The following is a 13,123-nucleotide window of genomic DNA, read 5'->3' as shown; positions in this document are numbered from 1 at the left end:
CCCTACGGCCCGCCGGGAGCTCTGTCCCGCCCCTCCCCGGTTGCGCCCCGCCCCTCATTCAGCTCCGCCCCACCCAGGTTGCGCCCCGCCCCGCCGCGATGAGGGTCGCCCCCGCGGGCCGGGACCCCACGCAGCTCCGCCCCGTGCGTCCTGCCCCGCTCCGCCCTGAGTCCCGCCCAGCCTAGCGTCCCGTCCCCAGTCCCGAATTGCTCCGCCGGGTGCACTCTGATCGGCCTCGACCTGTCTGGCACAGCCTATGCGATCAGCCTGAGCCCCGTGGGCGCGATCCCTGGCCGGCCGGGCAGATGCTGGGCGCGATGGCCGACCTTGCCCTCGCCCCGGTAACGCGGCAGGTCAGCGGCCGCGCCGCCCCGGCCGCAGTCCCTAGCGGCCCCGAGCGCGGGCAGCCCCTGGCCGCAACAGTGGCCGAGCTGTCTGTGCTGGACGCCTCCGGGAGGCAGGTGCCGTTCGGCGCGCTGTTTCGGGAGCGCCGGGTTATCGTGGTCTTCGTGAGGGTGAGCGCAGGCAGAGGGGCGGCCCAGAGCAGGGACCTTGCGGCAGGCTGGGATGGAGGTTGCTTCTGTAGCCTCGCTGGGGGACATCGGGTCCCTGAGAAGGTTCAAGGCCCAAGAGTGAGGTCTCCCTGGGCGTGGCCATCCCCATTGCTGGTCAGTAGAGGCTTCCGGAATACGAACTGCCCTTCTGGCTTCCTTTAATAGGAATGGAAAAATAGCCCGCCAAGCCAAGTACATTCTCCCAGCAAACGAGGCCTAAGAGCGGGTGCGGCCCAATTTTAAAGCACCTCGAGCGCCCTTCACACCTTTTTCTGTCCACCTCGAGTGGCGTCATGAGTAACAAAGTACCTGGTCTTTTATAGTTGCTAACTTGCCCTTTTTGCCGTGTTGGGATTTCAGCATTTCCTGTGTTACATCTGCAAGGAATACGTAGAAGATCTGGCCAAAATCCCCAAGAGTTTCTTACAAGTAAGTTTCCTGAGAGTGAGCAGCAGTGTGCCTTGCCTCAGGGCGACCTTGTGAAAGTCACCTGTCATTTATTAAGAAGCGAGGTGTGGTGAGTATGACACATCTCCCAAACAGGCTCTTACAAACCCGTATTATCACCTTCCCGCACATCTCTCCCAACACTTTCAAAAAGGAGACAGAGTTTAGAGATCTATTTTTGTCCTGCTTTACTTTTCTATGTACTGCCTGCTAATATGTACTAATCATAATAATTTAGATGTTAGTAACTTATTTGCAAATGTTGAATGATAATGACCAAAAGCACAAATGCTAGAAATTATTGCTATTTTATTCCCTTTATTTTTGTAATAAGAGCACTGCAAATAGTTGTTGACTATGCGAAAATACTAATATATCTTAAAGGCGAACATTTGTATTTGTTAGGATGCGCTTTCCACATTCCTGGGACATCCACATACACGCTTTTTTTCAGATACATATATGTTTGTCCCCAGGTGAATTTTTGAGTGAAGGAATTGGGCAACCTTTATAAAACTAAGATCTGTTTCCCTCGGGCATTAGCAATTGGGATGTGAAAAAGTAAAATTGTCTGATTTTTAAAAACCCTCCAATAATTTTTATTCTTTTTTAATGTATGTCTTTGAGGAGAGAAAATAATTATTGGCTATATTATTTTGAAGTTCTTTCTTGGCAAAAGACCAACTGAATTAACTGAACATTTTAGCATACATTTCTTTATTTTGATTCACACAATTTTGCTGTTTATTCCATTCTTCTAGAAGCCTATAGGTGGCATTAGAATGGAACAAAAGAGTTGAATAAGGGGGAGTTTTATAAAACATATATAATTTCTGGTAATATGTACCTGTCCTTTTTTTCTCCTAAAGGAAGCAAATGTCACCCTTATAGTGATTGGACAGTCATCCTACCATCATATTGAGGTAAAGGTATCATCAGAAATTGCGAAACCAACAGATTAAATCAGTTTCAGACATAAAAATTATTTTATTTGAACAACTAAGTATAGATTAAATTTACAAAAATAAAGATAGGTTATCATTACTTTCCTCTCTCATTTTTACTAATACAAATTCCAAATATTATCTTTTTTTAGCCTTTCTGCAAACTGACTGGGTATTCTCATGAAATCTATGTTGATCCTGAGAGAGAAATTTATAAAAAATTAGGAATGAAAAGAGGTGAAGAAATTGCCCCTTCAGGTAAGACATGACACGTCCCATCAGAAAATGCCGGTGGTGTATTTTACATTTGTGTATGTATGCATAGAGAAACGAATGGTAAACTCATAAATCAGGCTGGTTTTTAGGATTCTAGTAAGTGGGCCAGATACACCAGATTCTCAAGGATTCATTTCATAGGTGTAATGACATAGAAAGCTGTGAAGTACTAAAGGAGTGAAGAAAGCAAGTTGCAGAACACTGTTTTTGGTTTGATTCTGTTTTTGTGGAAATAAAAACCATTTTCATAAAGATCAAGAGTATGTATATGTGTGTGTAATGAAAAAGGTTTTAAAAGATACTGCCCATGCTTACCCCAAGGTATAGAAGTTAGAAAAGTGGCTTTTGTGCTTTTAACAGTGGGAGTACATTTTTTTTAATGTTTATTTATTTTGAGAGAGAGATAGCGCATGTGTGAGTAGAGGAGGGGTAGGGAGAGAGGGAGAGAGAGAATCTCAAGCAGGCTCCACGCCATCAGGGCAGAGCCTGAAGTGGGCTTCGATGTCTTGAACCAACTGTGAGATCATGACCTGATCTGAAGTCAAGAGTTGGATGCTTAACTGACTGAGCCACCCAGGCACCCCTAACAGTAAGTACATTTTACTTTTGTAATTCAATGAAAAAATAATATTGCTTGAGTTCATATATTTTGCTACTTCAACACCATAGCTTTAAATAGTCTATGTTCTTTAATTGATGAAATCTGTTTTCATTGAAGCCCAACTCAAAGGGGCCCTTCAAGCAGAAGTTATTGCTTCCCTCATTGTACTTTAAAAGCACCTTGTTGGGGCGCCTGGGTGGCGCAGTCGGTTAAACGTCCGACTTCAGCCAGGTCACGATCTCGCGGTCCGCGAGTTCGAGCCCTGCGTCGGGCTCTGGGCTGATGGCTTGGAGCCTGGAGCCTGTTTCCGATTCTGTGTCTCCCTCTCTCTCTGCCCCTCCCCCGTTCATGCTCTGTCTCTCTCTGTCCCAAAAATAAATAAAAGTTGAAAAAAAAATTAAAAAAAAAAAAAAAGAAAAAAAATAAAAGCACCTTGTACTTTATTATATACTCTATTAGTGATTAAGGTGTGCAGATACTATGGTTATTTGAAGAATTTGAAATTTTATTCATTGTTATGTGGTCCATATTCCCTGCCCTTAGCACAATTCTTTATAATTAACAGAGCTTCATCAGCTTTAGGTGAACCATTGCTGTGTTTTAGGTGGAAAGAATGTGGCTTCTAAAATGCCAAATGAGAAGGGGTGCCTGGGTGGCTCAGTCAGTTAAATGTCCAACTTTGGCTCAGGTCATGATCTCGTGGTCGTGAGTTCAAGCCCCCCGTTGGGCTCTGTGCTGACAGCTCAGAACCTGGAGCCTGCTTCAGATTCTATGTCTCCCCTCTCTTTCTGCCCTTCCCCTGTTCTCTCTTTCTTTCTCTCAAAAATCAATAAAAAAATTTTTTTTAATTAAAAAAAATGCCAAATGAGAGAACTCAAACTCAAATCATTCACTCTCAAAAAATATTGTTGCGCTGTTGTCAGTAATCCCCACTTTGGTGGATGCTCCCAGAAGAACAGTGATAAACAGCCCCTGCCATCCTGAAACTCATACTCTTCTCTAGGAAACAGAAGCGAACAGCTGATTACAATTTAAGGGCTTGTACTAGAGAACATGTAAGGAGAATATCATTACCAGAAATATGAGGGCAGAGAAGAATCTGGGAAGGCTTCTCCAGAGGAGGTGTCACCTAAGCCCACTCTTTTTTCTTTTTCAATTTTTTTTTTAATGCTTATTTTTTTTTGAGAGAGAGACAGACAGACAGAGCACGAGCAGGGGAGGGGCAGAGAGAGAGGGAGACACAAAATCCAAAGCAGGCTTCGGGCTCCGAGCTATCAGCACAGAGCCAGATGCAGGGCTCAAATTTGTGATCTGCAAGATCATGACCTGAGCTCAAGTTGGACTCTTAACCAACCGAGCCACCCAGGCGCCCCGCCCCGTAAGCCTACTCTTAAAGGAGTTAGCTGGGTGAGATGAGTCTGGAGAAGGGTGCTGCTGACAGAAAGCACATGCAAAAGCACATGGGCATGAAAAACTGTGGCCCTTGGAGAAGTGCAGATCCCTGCATCACGCCAGAGTCTAGGAGCCAGTTGAGGAATTGGTGTGAGCCAGGGGACAGGTGTTGGCCATTTCAGACTGGGTCTGGGGTGACCAGCCAAGGAGTTTGGATTTGCTCTGGAGTCAGTAGGGATGTCACACAAGCATTTTAGGTAGAGAAGTGATAGCCATGTGTCCATTGTGGTGGAGTATTTAGAACTTGCCAAGCCAGAGCCACTGATACAGTTACAGTAGGGTGTAGCAATAGACTAGAAAGAAGTGCTCGGGCAGAAAATGGAGATGAAGAGGAGGGGATGGGTCAGGAGCTATTTATGACATAGAGTTGATACGATTGCTTTACTGATGTTTTTTCAAAAAAGCAACCTAAATTTTATTAAAACTAATAATGAGCTATCATAAACAGAGTTTACTATTTCCTTTTTTCTCCTTGGTATAGGAAATTGTAATGTATAGATTGTGAGCCTTACTTATTGGTAGACTGTTTTCTGTGTTATAATAGTCCCAGTGTGTGTAAGTTCTGTTTATCATTTAGCACTTTAGATCTAAACTGTGAGCTTCATCTTAATAACACCTCACCATTCGCAGGCACAATAAAAATACAGAATTGCAAAAAAAAGCAGATGAATTTGAAACAAAACTTATGCTTGTAGTTATTAGATAAGGTATATTTAAATTTTTTAAACTCTTCTGACCTGTGTTAAAGTACTGTATTTCCAACCAGAAAACATTATTTTCTCATAAGATCATCTTTTACAAGTTCATCTCTGAAAAAGCATAAGTCTCAGAATAGTCCTACTTGGAAATTAAGACACTAAAAAATAAGATTATAATTTTAAATTAATGGACATTTTATAAAGACAAAATAAGAAAATAAAGCCCTTACATGCCAGGAAATAATGGGTTTGTAGAAGACTGAAAAACAGGAGTTTTATACATATGAACTAAATTCAAATGGGCATAATTAGATCGTGTTTGAAGCAAAGACTGTCAAATTCTAGGTCATGGAATCTCCTTCAATTGAATTTCTAAAGTTTCAGAAATATTAAATGACCCCATCTTTGGACCTGAAGAAATAGTTTGGATTTCTGAATATTTTAGATAGAGAATCCTATAAACCAGTAAACCAGTCTTTTACTCATGTCTCTAAGCTAATGAGCCTGTATTTGTTTTTTGGTAACATCAGTGTCCATCATAATGGAAACATGAAACAAATAAAAGAGTCGTGGAGATGAAGGGAAATAATAGGTATTTGGAAATACTAGGAATTCAAGCAGGTCAAAGGCAGTGTAAATAATAAGCCAAAAGCAAAACGTAAAAGGCAAGGATAGGAGAAAGATAAGTTACAAGAAGGGTAAAGAGACTGAGTCCCTTTACTCAGTGGGAGTGGAAGGGAAGTATTTGTCACAGTGGGAAAGGAGATTGAAAAACTGACAGCCAAGGAGAGATGGAAAGGTGGCTGGAGTAGCTGTTGTTACAGAGAACTCCCAAAGTCTCAGTAGCATAACACAGTAGAAGATTAGTTCTTTTTCTGTTAATTTCAAGATGGGTGTATCTATTCAGATGTCTCTCCTCCAAGCAGCAATACCAACAGGAACACAGTAGGAAGGACTGAGGCCTCTTCCATCTTGTGGTTCTGTCATTTTCAACCCAAGGCTTTCAAGAATGTAGAGGGAATATGGAGAATCACTTGTGGGAGGTTTTAAGGAGTTGGCCTGGAAATGGCCCAAATCATTTTATTCAGGGGTTAGAACATAGTCACGTGGCCATACGAAACTGCCAGGAAATTTAGCTGTGGGCCCAGAAAGAGGAAATGGGTTTTGCCAGCATATAATAGTCTGTGCCACAGTGTCTCTTGAAAAGGAATGTAGTTACTTATAGTAGGTGAGAGACTCAAAAAAGGATAAATGGGGTATTAAAAGGGAAAGCACTGGGGCGGCTGGCCAGCTCAGTCAGTAGAGCATGTGACTCTTGATCTCGGGGTTATGAGTTCGAGCTCCATGTTGAGTGTGGAGATTACTTAAAAATAAAACCTTTAAAGAGAAAAGGGAAAGCACTACCAATTTGAGAAGTCTGTAGCTGACATTCTTCTGTGGCACTGGGATATATCATGACTTCTTCCTTTAAAGTAGTAGTTCTCGATCAGGGGACATTTGGTATTGTGTGAAGACATTTTTGGTTGTCACAGCTTGGTGAATGGTGCTATGGCATCTAGTGGGTGCACAGGGCAGTGATGCTGCTGAACATCGTGCGTTGCACAGGACAAAGACTTGTGTGCTCCAAAATGTCAATAGTGAAAGGCTGAGAAACCTTTCCTTGAAGGAAGAAAAAAAGACAACTTGAAAGTAAGATAACACACAAGAAAGAGAATGTTTTAGAGGGGGATAGGCAAAAGTGGGTGAAGGGGACTGGGACTTAAAGGCTACCAGTTATAGAATTAATAAGTCATAGCAATGAAAGGTACAACATAGGGAATATTGTCAATGGTATTTCAATAGCTTTGGATGATGACAGATGGCAGCTACACTGTAGTGAGCACAGCCCAACTACAGAGCTGTGGAATTGCTGTTATATACCCCAAACTAATGTACATTCTGTGTCAACTATACCTCAGAAAGAGAGAGTGAATGTTTAACAGAAGTACTAACATTATCTTCTGATATCTAATTGAATATAAAATGATAATATCTAAAGACAATTACCAATATTTCAGGAAAGAGTCCCCATATAAAATCAAATGTACTCTTGGGAAGCATTCAGAGCCTGTGGAGGGCAGTGACTGGCCCTCTTTTTGATTTTCAAGGAGATCCTGCTCAGCAAGGTGGAACCCTCATTTTAGGTCCAGGTAAGCATCAAAGTGCAATTCCAGCAGTATGCTTTTTGTGCCTTTTAGAAGTTAAGAGGCCACCCAGTTTCTTCATAAAATAGATACCATGTAAAAATGGCAATTTGACTTGTAATAGTCACCATTCTGTGCTTGTAGGGGGCAGGGGGCATCTTTTGTTTTTAAAGGCTTCTGTGTATTTTGTGTCTGTTTATTGGATGTAATGTGCCCATCATTCTGTGCCTCAGTGATTTCAGTATTTGAGATAGGAAAGTCAGTGGTGGTTTGGCGAATTGTATATGGCTATAAAACTGTTTAAAAAGTTCATGGAGGGGCACTTGGGTGGTCCAGACAGTTGAATGTCTGACTCTTGACTTCGGCTCAGGTTGTAGTCCCAAGATTGTGGGACTGAGCCCCGCATTGGGCTCTGCACTGAGCGTGGAACCTGCTTAAGATTCTCTCTCTCCCTCTCTCTCTCTCTCTCTCTCTCTCTCCCTCTCCCCCCCCCCCAGCCCCTCTCCCAGCTTGTGCATATTCTCTCTCTCTTAAAAAATAAATAAAAATATGGGGCGCCTGGGTGGCTCAGTCGGTTAAGCGTCCAACTTCAGCTCAGGTCACGATCTCACGGTCCGTGAGTTCGAGCCCCGCATCGGGCTCTGGGCTGATGATGGCCCAGAGCCTGGAGCCTGCTTCCGATTCTGTGTCTCCCTCTCTCTCTGACCCTCCCCCGTTCATGTTCTGCCTCTCTCTGTCTCAAAAATAAATAAACGTTTAAAAAAAAATTAAAAAAAATAAATAAAAATAAATAGGGGCGCCTGGGTGGCGCAGTCGGTTAAGCGTCCGACTTCAGCCAGGTCACGATATCGCGGTCCGTGAGTTCGAGCCCCGAGTCGGGCTCTGGGCTGATGGCTCAGAGCCTGGAGCCTGTTTCCGATTCTGTGTCTCCCTCTCTCTCTGCCCCTCCCCCGTTCATGCTCTGTCTCTCTCTGTCCCAAAAATAAATAAACGTTGAAAAAAAAAATAAAAAAAAAATAAATAAAATAAGAAGTTCATGGAAGTGAACATTTCCACATAGGAGAAAATCCTCAAGCTTCCCCCCCACCCTGCCTTTTTTTTGGGGGGGGGGGAGGGGGCGTCAATAGAAGAATCAATCCAGTTACTTATATCTAATAAGGCTAGAAGACTTGCTTAGTGTCAGAAGGCAAGTCAGCTCATTCAGTAACAATTACTATAAGCCACATAGTTTTAGTAGCTTTATTGATTGGAATACCTGAAATTTCTTTGGCTCCACATTGCTAACTGGTTGACCATTGGATCTCTACCATGTTCAAGTATTGTAGTCAGGGACAGGCACTAAGTAGATTTTTCTTAGTTCTTCTTCCTCTTTGAAACTGTCCACAATAGTGAGCATAGCTTCTAAAAGTTATAAAATTTTACTTTAATAAACTCCAGATGTCTAAAAGTCTTTAGAAGGAGGCTTTTGACTGAACATTATGGCTTTTTGGCTTTCTGCAGTTAGAGTACTTTAGCTAGCTAAAACCTGTCATTCAATCTCTTTCCCTCTCTTGTGAATTTACACCAGTTAGACCAGACAGAAGAGAAGCCCTGTTTTATGAGACTGAGTCCTATAGATTATCCTCAATGACATTGAGCCATAGTTTTGGATGGCTTGTTTCCATCGTCCAACCTGTTGTGAGCCCCTCATCTCCATTGTCTCAGCATCATGTGACCACATGTTCAGGTGTGTAAGAGTGATGAGCACACGGAGTTCATCACTGGAACATACTCAAGAAAGAGAATATTTTGATACTCTCTGCTGGAAGGAGTGTAGCTCCTCTAAGGAAAGAGTTGGGTGTACTTATTTACACAAATCTACTATCACAGTTAACCCAGTATTTTGTCTTATTTGATAATAAGCCAATTCATGATATTAAATCTACAGTAATACTATAGACAACAGTTAAGTATAATGCAGAGAACATGCCTCTTATAATTAATCATGAGGGTTGATGGAGGAATGTGGGGGGGGGGGGCGGATGGACTAGATGGGTGATGGGTATTAAGGAAGGCACTTGTGATGAGCACTGGGTGTTGTATGTAAGTGATGAATCACTGAATTCTACTCCTGAAACCAATATTGTACCATATGTTAACTAACTAAAATTTAAATAAAAAGTTGAAAAGAAAAAATACACATGCAAAGAATTACAGAATTTCAGCTGTAGGTTGAAATAAAAAACGCTAATCTAATGTTTTAAGTTCAGCATCTGGCTTTGAGTCTAAGAATCAAAGTAAAAAGACCTAGACCTATAAATTATGGGGCTTTTTTTATTTGAGCAGATAAAAGGTTTGTTGTGGAGGTCTTAACAGTCTCAATGCCCTGCTTTTCAGCCTCTTTTGGTCTCTAGTTATAATGCAGATAGCCTATTAAATCAGTGTTTGAGAATGAATTTTTTTTAAGCAAGTGATTTATTCCATTATTACATTTAAGAAACAGATGTGATTTTCCATTTGATATCTATGTTCTGTATTGTTCCTGTCTGTTTGACAGGACATTTTATTTAATTACATCTAATAAACCCTAACAGAGGTTATAATTTAAGAATATTTCCCCTTAGATCTCATAAAACATTAAGTATCACTCTTATTTAACCATAATCCTTTTCATCCTTTATTACCTTAATTAAAAATTATTACAGCATTATATAGAGAATATTATGAACTCCAGGCAATTAATTTTTCCCTTAGGATTAATTAAAAGTTGCTTTTGCTTCCTTTATTCTAATAAGCAATAAATCTAATGAATAATACTATATGCCAACTTCTGCCTTTTATTCTTACTCTCTTCTAGGTAACAACATCCATTTTATACACCGTGATAGAAATAGGTTGGATCACAAACCCATCAACTCTGTTTTACAGCTTGTAGGAGTTCAGCATGTGGACTTTACAAGCAGATCTTCAGTTATCCATGTGTGATGGTATAGACTCTTTATCACTTTCGAATGGACCCTTGGGATATGACCTGAAATGTTCAGAGTGTGGTATCCTTGTGCAGTGTCTCACTTGTTGGCTTTTCCCAGTCTTTGAGGAGTTATGAAAACATAAAGAGACCATGTACTAGTTGAACTACATACTGGGAGGCATCAGTTGTCAAAAATGTTATATATATTTATAATTCTATAGCTTTTAAAGTTTTATGTAAAATAAAATTTTATTTATATAAAATAAAACTTTAAAAGCTATAAAATTAGAAATACCATTTTTTATTTTACATTATGGTATATCCATTCAATGAAAGTTTTTATTGGCCCTAATTCTTATGAAGAACATATAAAGGGAAAGGTAAGCAACTCAGGACCATTTTATCCAGTGAAAAAGCAGGATGTCAAATCCTGTAAATAATGTAATCATATTTTTATGTATATGTTTATATTTTTGCATACTTAGGAAAAAAGACAGGATATAAACACACCAGGTTATTGCCAGTAGGTACCTTTATATGGTAGGATTACAGTATCTTTATTTTCTTTTCCATATTTTCCTTTATCTCCTAACTTTCTATAATGAGCATGATTCATTTTTTTAGCCAGGAAAAGTTATTTAAAAATTATATGAAGAATATATTCCTATATAGGAAGCTTCACAAAGTTGCATATAAATGCAACTGTCTACATGTTTCCATCCACATTGCTTTACTTAGAGGAAATATTGCAAACCAAACCTGCATAGCCTGTGTTCAAAGCACCTTGTACCACACACACAGTATCCATTTCACTAGGATTTGGTGGGGGGTGGGGAGGTGGAAAGAGTAAAAGGAGAAAAAAATGTTTTATATATTTAATACATGTATTTAAAATATGGTTCAATATGCTTTTTGAAAGAATTTTAAGAATTGTTTAAACTAAAAAAAAACTTTGTAACTTAAATGTACACTGGTTTGCTTGCCAAATTGCTTTTATTTAGTGTACTGTTATCTTTTATTTTTCTAGAATGTTAATAGGTTTACTTGGGAAGTGTCCCAGAAATTCTGATGAAAAAAGTACAGCAAGATCAAAATCTTGGTAATTAGTAGCAAATATACACTGCTTTGAACTTATAAACTTTTATATCAAGCATATGAGGTCACACACACAAAATATATTTTAAGTATCCAAATATTTTAATGTACATTCATGTATATATACATTAAACAATCATGTTTTTAACCAATAAAAACAAAATTTCTCATGACATTTAAAATTAAGCAATTTTGTGCTATTTTTTATAGTAAGGGTCTTCCCTTTACCAGTCTTCTGGTGACCCAGATCCCTTTGCTGATTTTACACTTAAAACTGCTGAATCAGAGCTTACACAAAAATTTATATATTTATAAACTTACACCACGTTTTTCTAAGATACACAAATGTTCTTTATGTGGTTTCAGGAGGCTCAGTTACATAAATACAGTGCAGTGGTAAATTGCTGACCCAAACATTTAAAACAAAAAATATTTCTGGTAGTTACTGTGATATATATAAACATGCTGCATACCCAATAATATACTAGACTCCAAATTTTGAAAACCTTCCTATAATAAATACATAGAAATTACTGTTAAAAGAATACCATCTAGCCCTGTTATGGTGCTAATTATTTGCCAAGTAGTGTTCCAAGTGCTTTACATAGTGCTCTATAGAATTGACATCCCCATCATGCCCATTTCACAGAGAAGAAACATCTTTTTTTTTTTTTTTTAATTAACTTTTAATAAGAAAGTGAGGAAACCATCAGGGCCAGAAGCAGAAACATGCCTTGAAGCCATGGGCTGCCCTGAAGTTTGTGCTCATCCAGGAATGTTCTTTGGCCAACTCAAAGGCTTTGTGTAGTAGAGAGTTAAGACCAAGACCACTGCCTAAACTAGTGCCTGAGACCTAAGCCTGAGACCTGGGACTTCCTGGGACTTCTAAAAGCTACAGCTGCATTGCAGTCAGATCCATCCATAGACCAAAGATCCCAGTGAGGAAGTGTGTTGTAAGCCTCCTGCAGTGAACTACTGGGGCAACAAGAATTTTAATAACATGAACGTACATGTTTAAAAAAATTTTTTTGACATTTATTTTTGAGAGACAGCACGAGCAAGGGGAGGGGCAGAGAAAGAGGGAGACAGAATTTGAAGCAGGCTCCAGGCTCTGAGCTGTCAACGCAGAGCCCAATGTGGGGCTCGAACCCACAAACAGATCATGACCTGAGCCAAAGTCACACGCTTAACCGACTGAGCCACCTAAGCACCTTTTAAAAAATTTTTTTTACTGGGGCACCTGGGTGGCTTGGTCGGTTAAGCGTCCGACTTCGGCTCAGGTCATGATCTCACAGTCGGTGGGTTTGAGCCCCGCGTCGGGCTGTGTGCTGACAGCTCAGAGCCTGGAGCCTGTTTCAGATTCTGTGTCTCCCTCTCTCTCTGCCCCTCCCCTGTTCATGCTCTGTCTCTCTCTGTCTCAAAAATTAATAAACGTTAAAAAAATTTTTTTTTAATTTTTTTACTAAAAAATTTTTTCTTAACGGACTGCATGTTTAAAAACCAAATACTTTTGTTTCTCAAGAAGATTGATGATAAGCTAGTAACCAGCATAACATGCTTATTTATGTTACCATCTACCAGTGGGGCCAGAGTGATAACATGGACCATGTGAAACTGGGAGACAAACTTTCTAAAGAAGAAACATCATCTACTCCAAAGTTACCAGTTATTTTAAGAGGAGGAGTGTTCCAGAAAATAATTAAAGATGTACAGTTACAGAAGGTACATTTACACATCATTCTGTGAACATTTATTTTTCTTTTTTTTTTTTTTTTGAGTAGACTCCATGCCCAACATGGGGCTTGAACTCACAACCCTGAGAGATCAAGGGTTGCATGCTCTACCAACAGACATTCATGCACACCTAGTTTTAATTTAGAACAGAGTCCTTTTAAATTAATTTTGCTCATTTTCACTTCCAAG

At 40.1% G+C, this 13,123-nt stretch overlaps 1 protein-coding gene across 4 annotated transcripts; it reads left to right on the top strand.

Moving 5' to 3' along the window:
- The first annotated feature begins 180 nt into the window (after nt 1–180).
- Nucleotides 181–10,347, top strand: PRXL2C (peroxiredoxin like 2C). 4 transcript variants are annotated; one of them, XM_030293728.1, is made up of 6 exons: nt 183–515; nt 915–983; nt 1,871–1,924; nt 2,098–2,203; nt 7,120–7,161; nt 9,992–10,347. In XM_030293728.1, exons 1-6 carry the CDS (start codon nt 306–308, stop codon nt 10,117–10,119), a joined length of 609 nt encoding a protein of 202 aa, XP_030149588.1. In that variant the 5' UTR covers nt 183–305; the 3' UTR covers nt 10,120–10,347. The 4 variants fall into 4 exon arrangements, with proteins under 4 accessions (XP_030149587.1, XP_030149588.1, XP_030149589.1 ...); XM_030293726.1 differs by having other exon boundaries at nt 184–515; nt 7,030–7,161; XM_030293727.1 differs by lacking the exon at nt 1,871–1,924 and having other exon boundaries at nt 181–515; nt 7,030–7,161.
- The last annotated feature ends 2,776 nt before the right edge of the window (nt 10,348–13,123 follow it).

Source organism: Lynx canadensis, chromosome D4 (genome assembly GCF_007474595.2).
Source record: "Lynx canadensis isolate LIC74 chromosome D4, mLynCan4.pri.v2, whole genome shotgun sequence".
Taxonomy (NCBI): domain Eukaryota; kingdom Metazoa; phylum Chordata; class Mammalia; order Carnivora; family Felidae; genus Lynx; species Lynx canadensis.
The sequence above is the reverse complement of the archived record's forward strand: the minus strand, read 5'-3'. Positions and strand labels throughout refer to the sequence as shown.

Excerpts from the sequence above, each read along its gene's own strand:
- PRXL2C (XM_030293726.1), top strand. The coding sequence starts at position 306 with ATGCTGGGCGCGATGGCCGACCTTGCCCTCGCCCCGGTAACGCGGCAG. Across the intron at positions 516-914 it reads TTATCGTGGTCTTCGTGAGG|CATTTCCTGTGTTACATCTG; the intron begins GTGAGCGCAGGC and ends TTGGGATTTCAG. Across the intron at positions 1,925-2,097 it reads CATCCTACCATCATATTGAG|CCTTTCTGCAAACTGACTGG; the intron begins GTAAAGGTATCA and ends ATCTTTTTTTAG.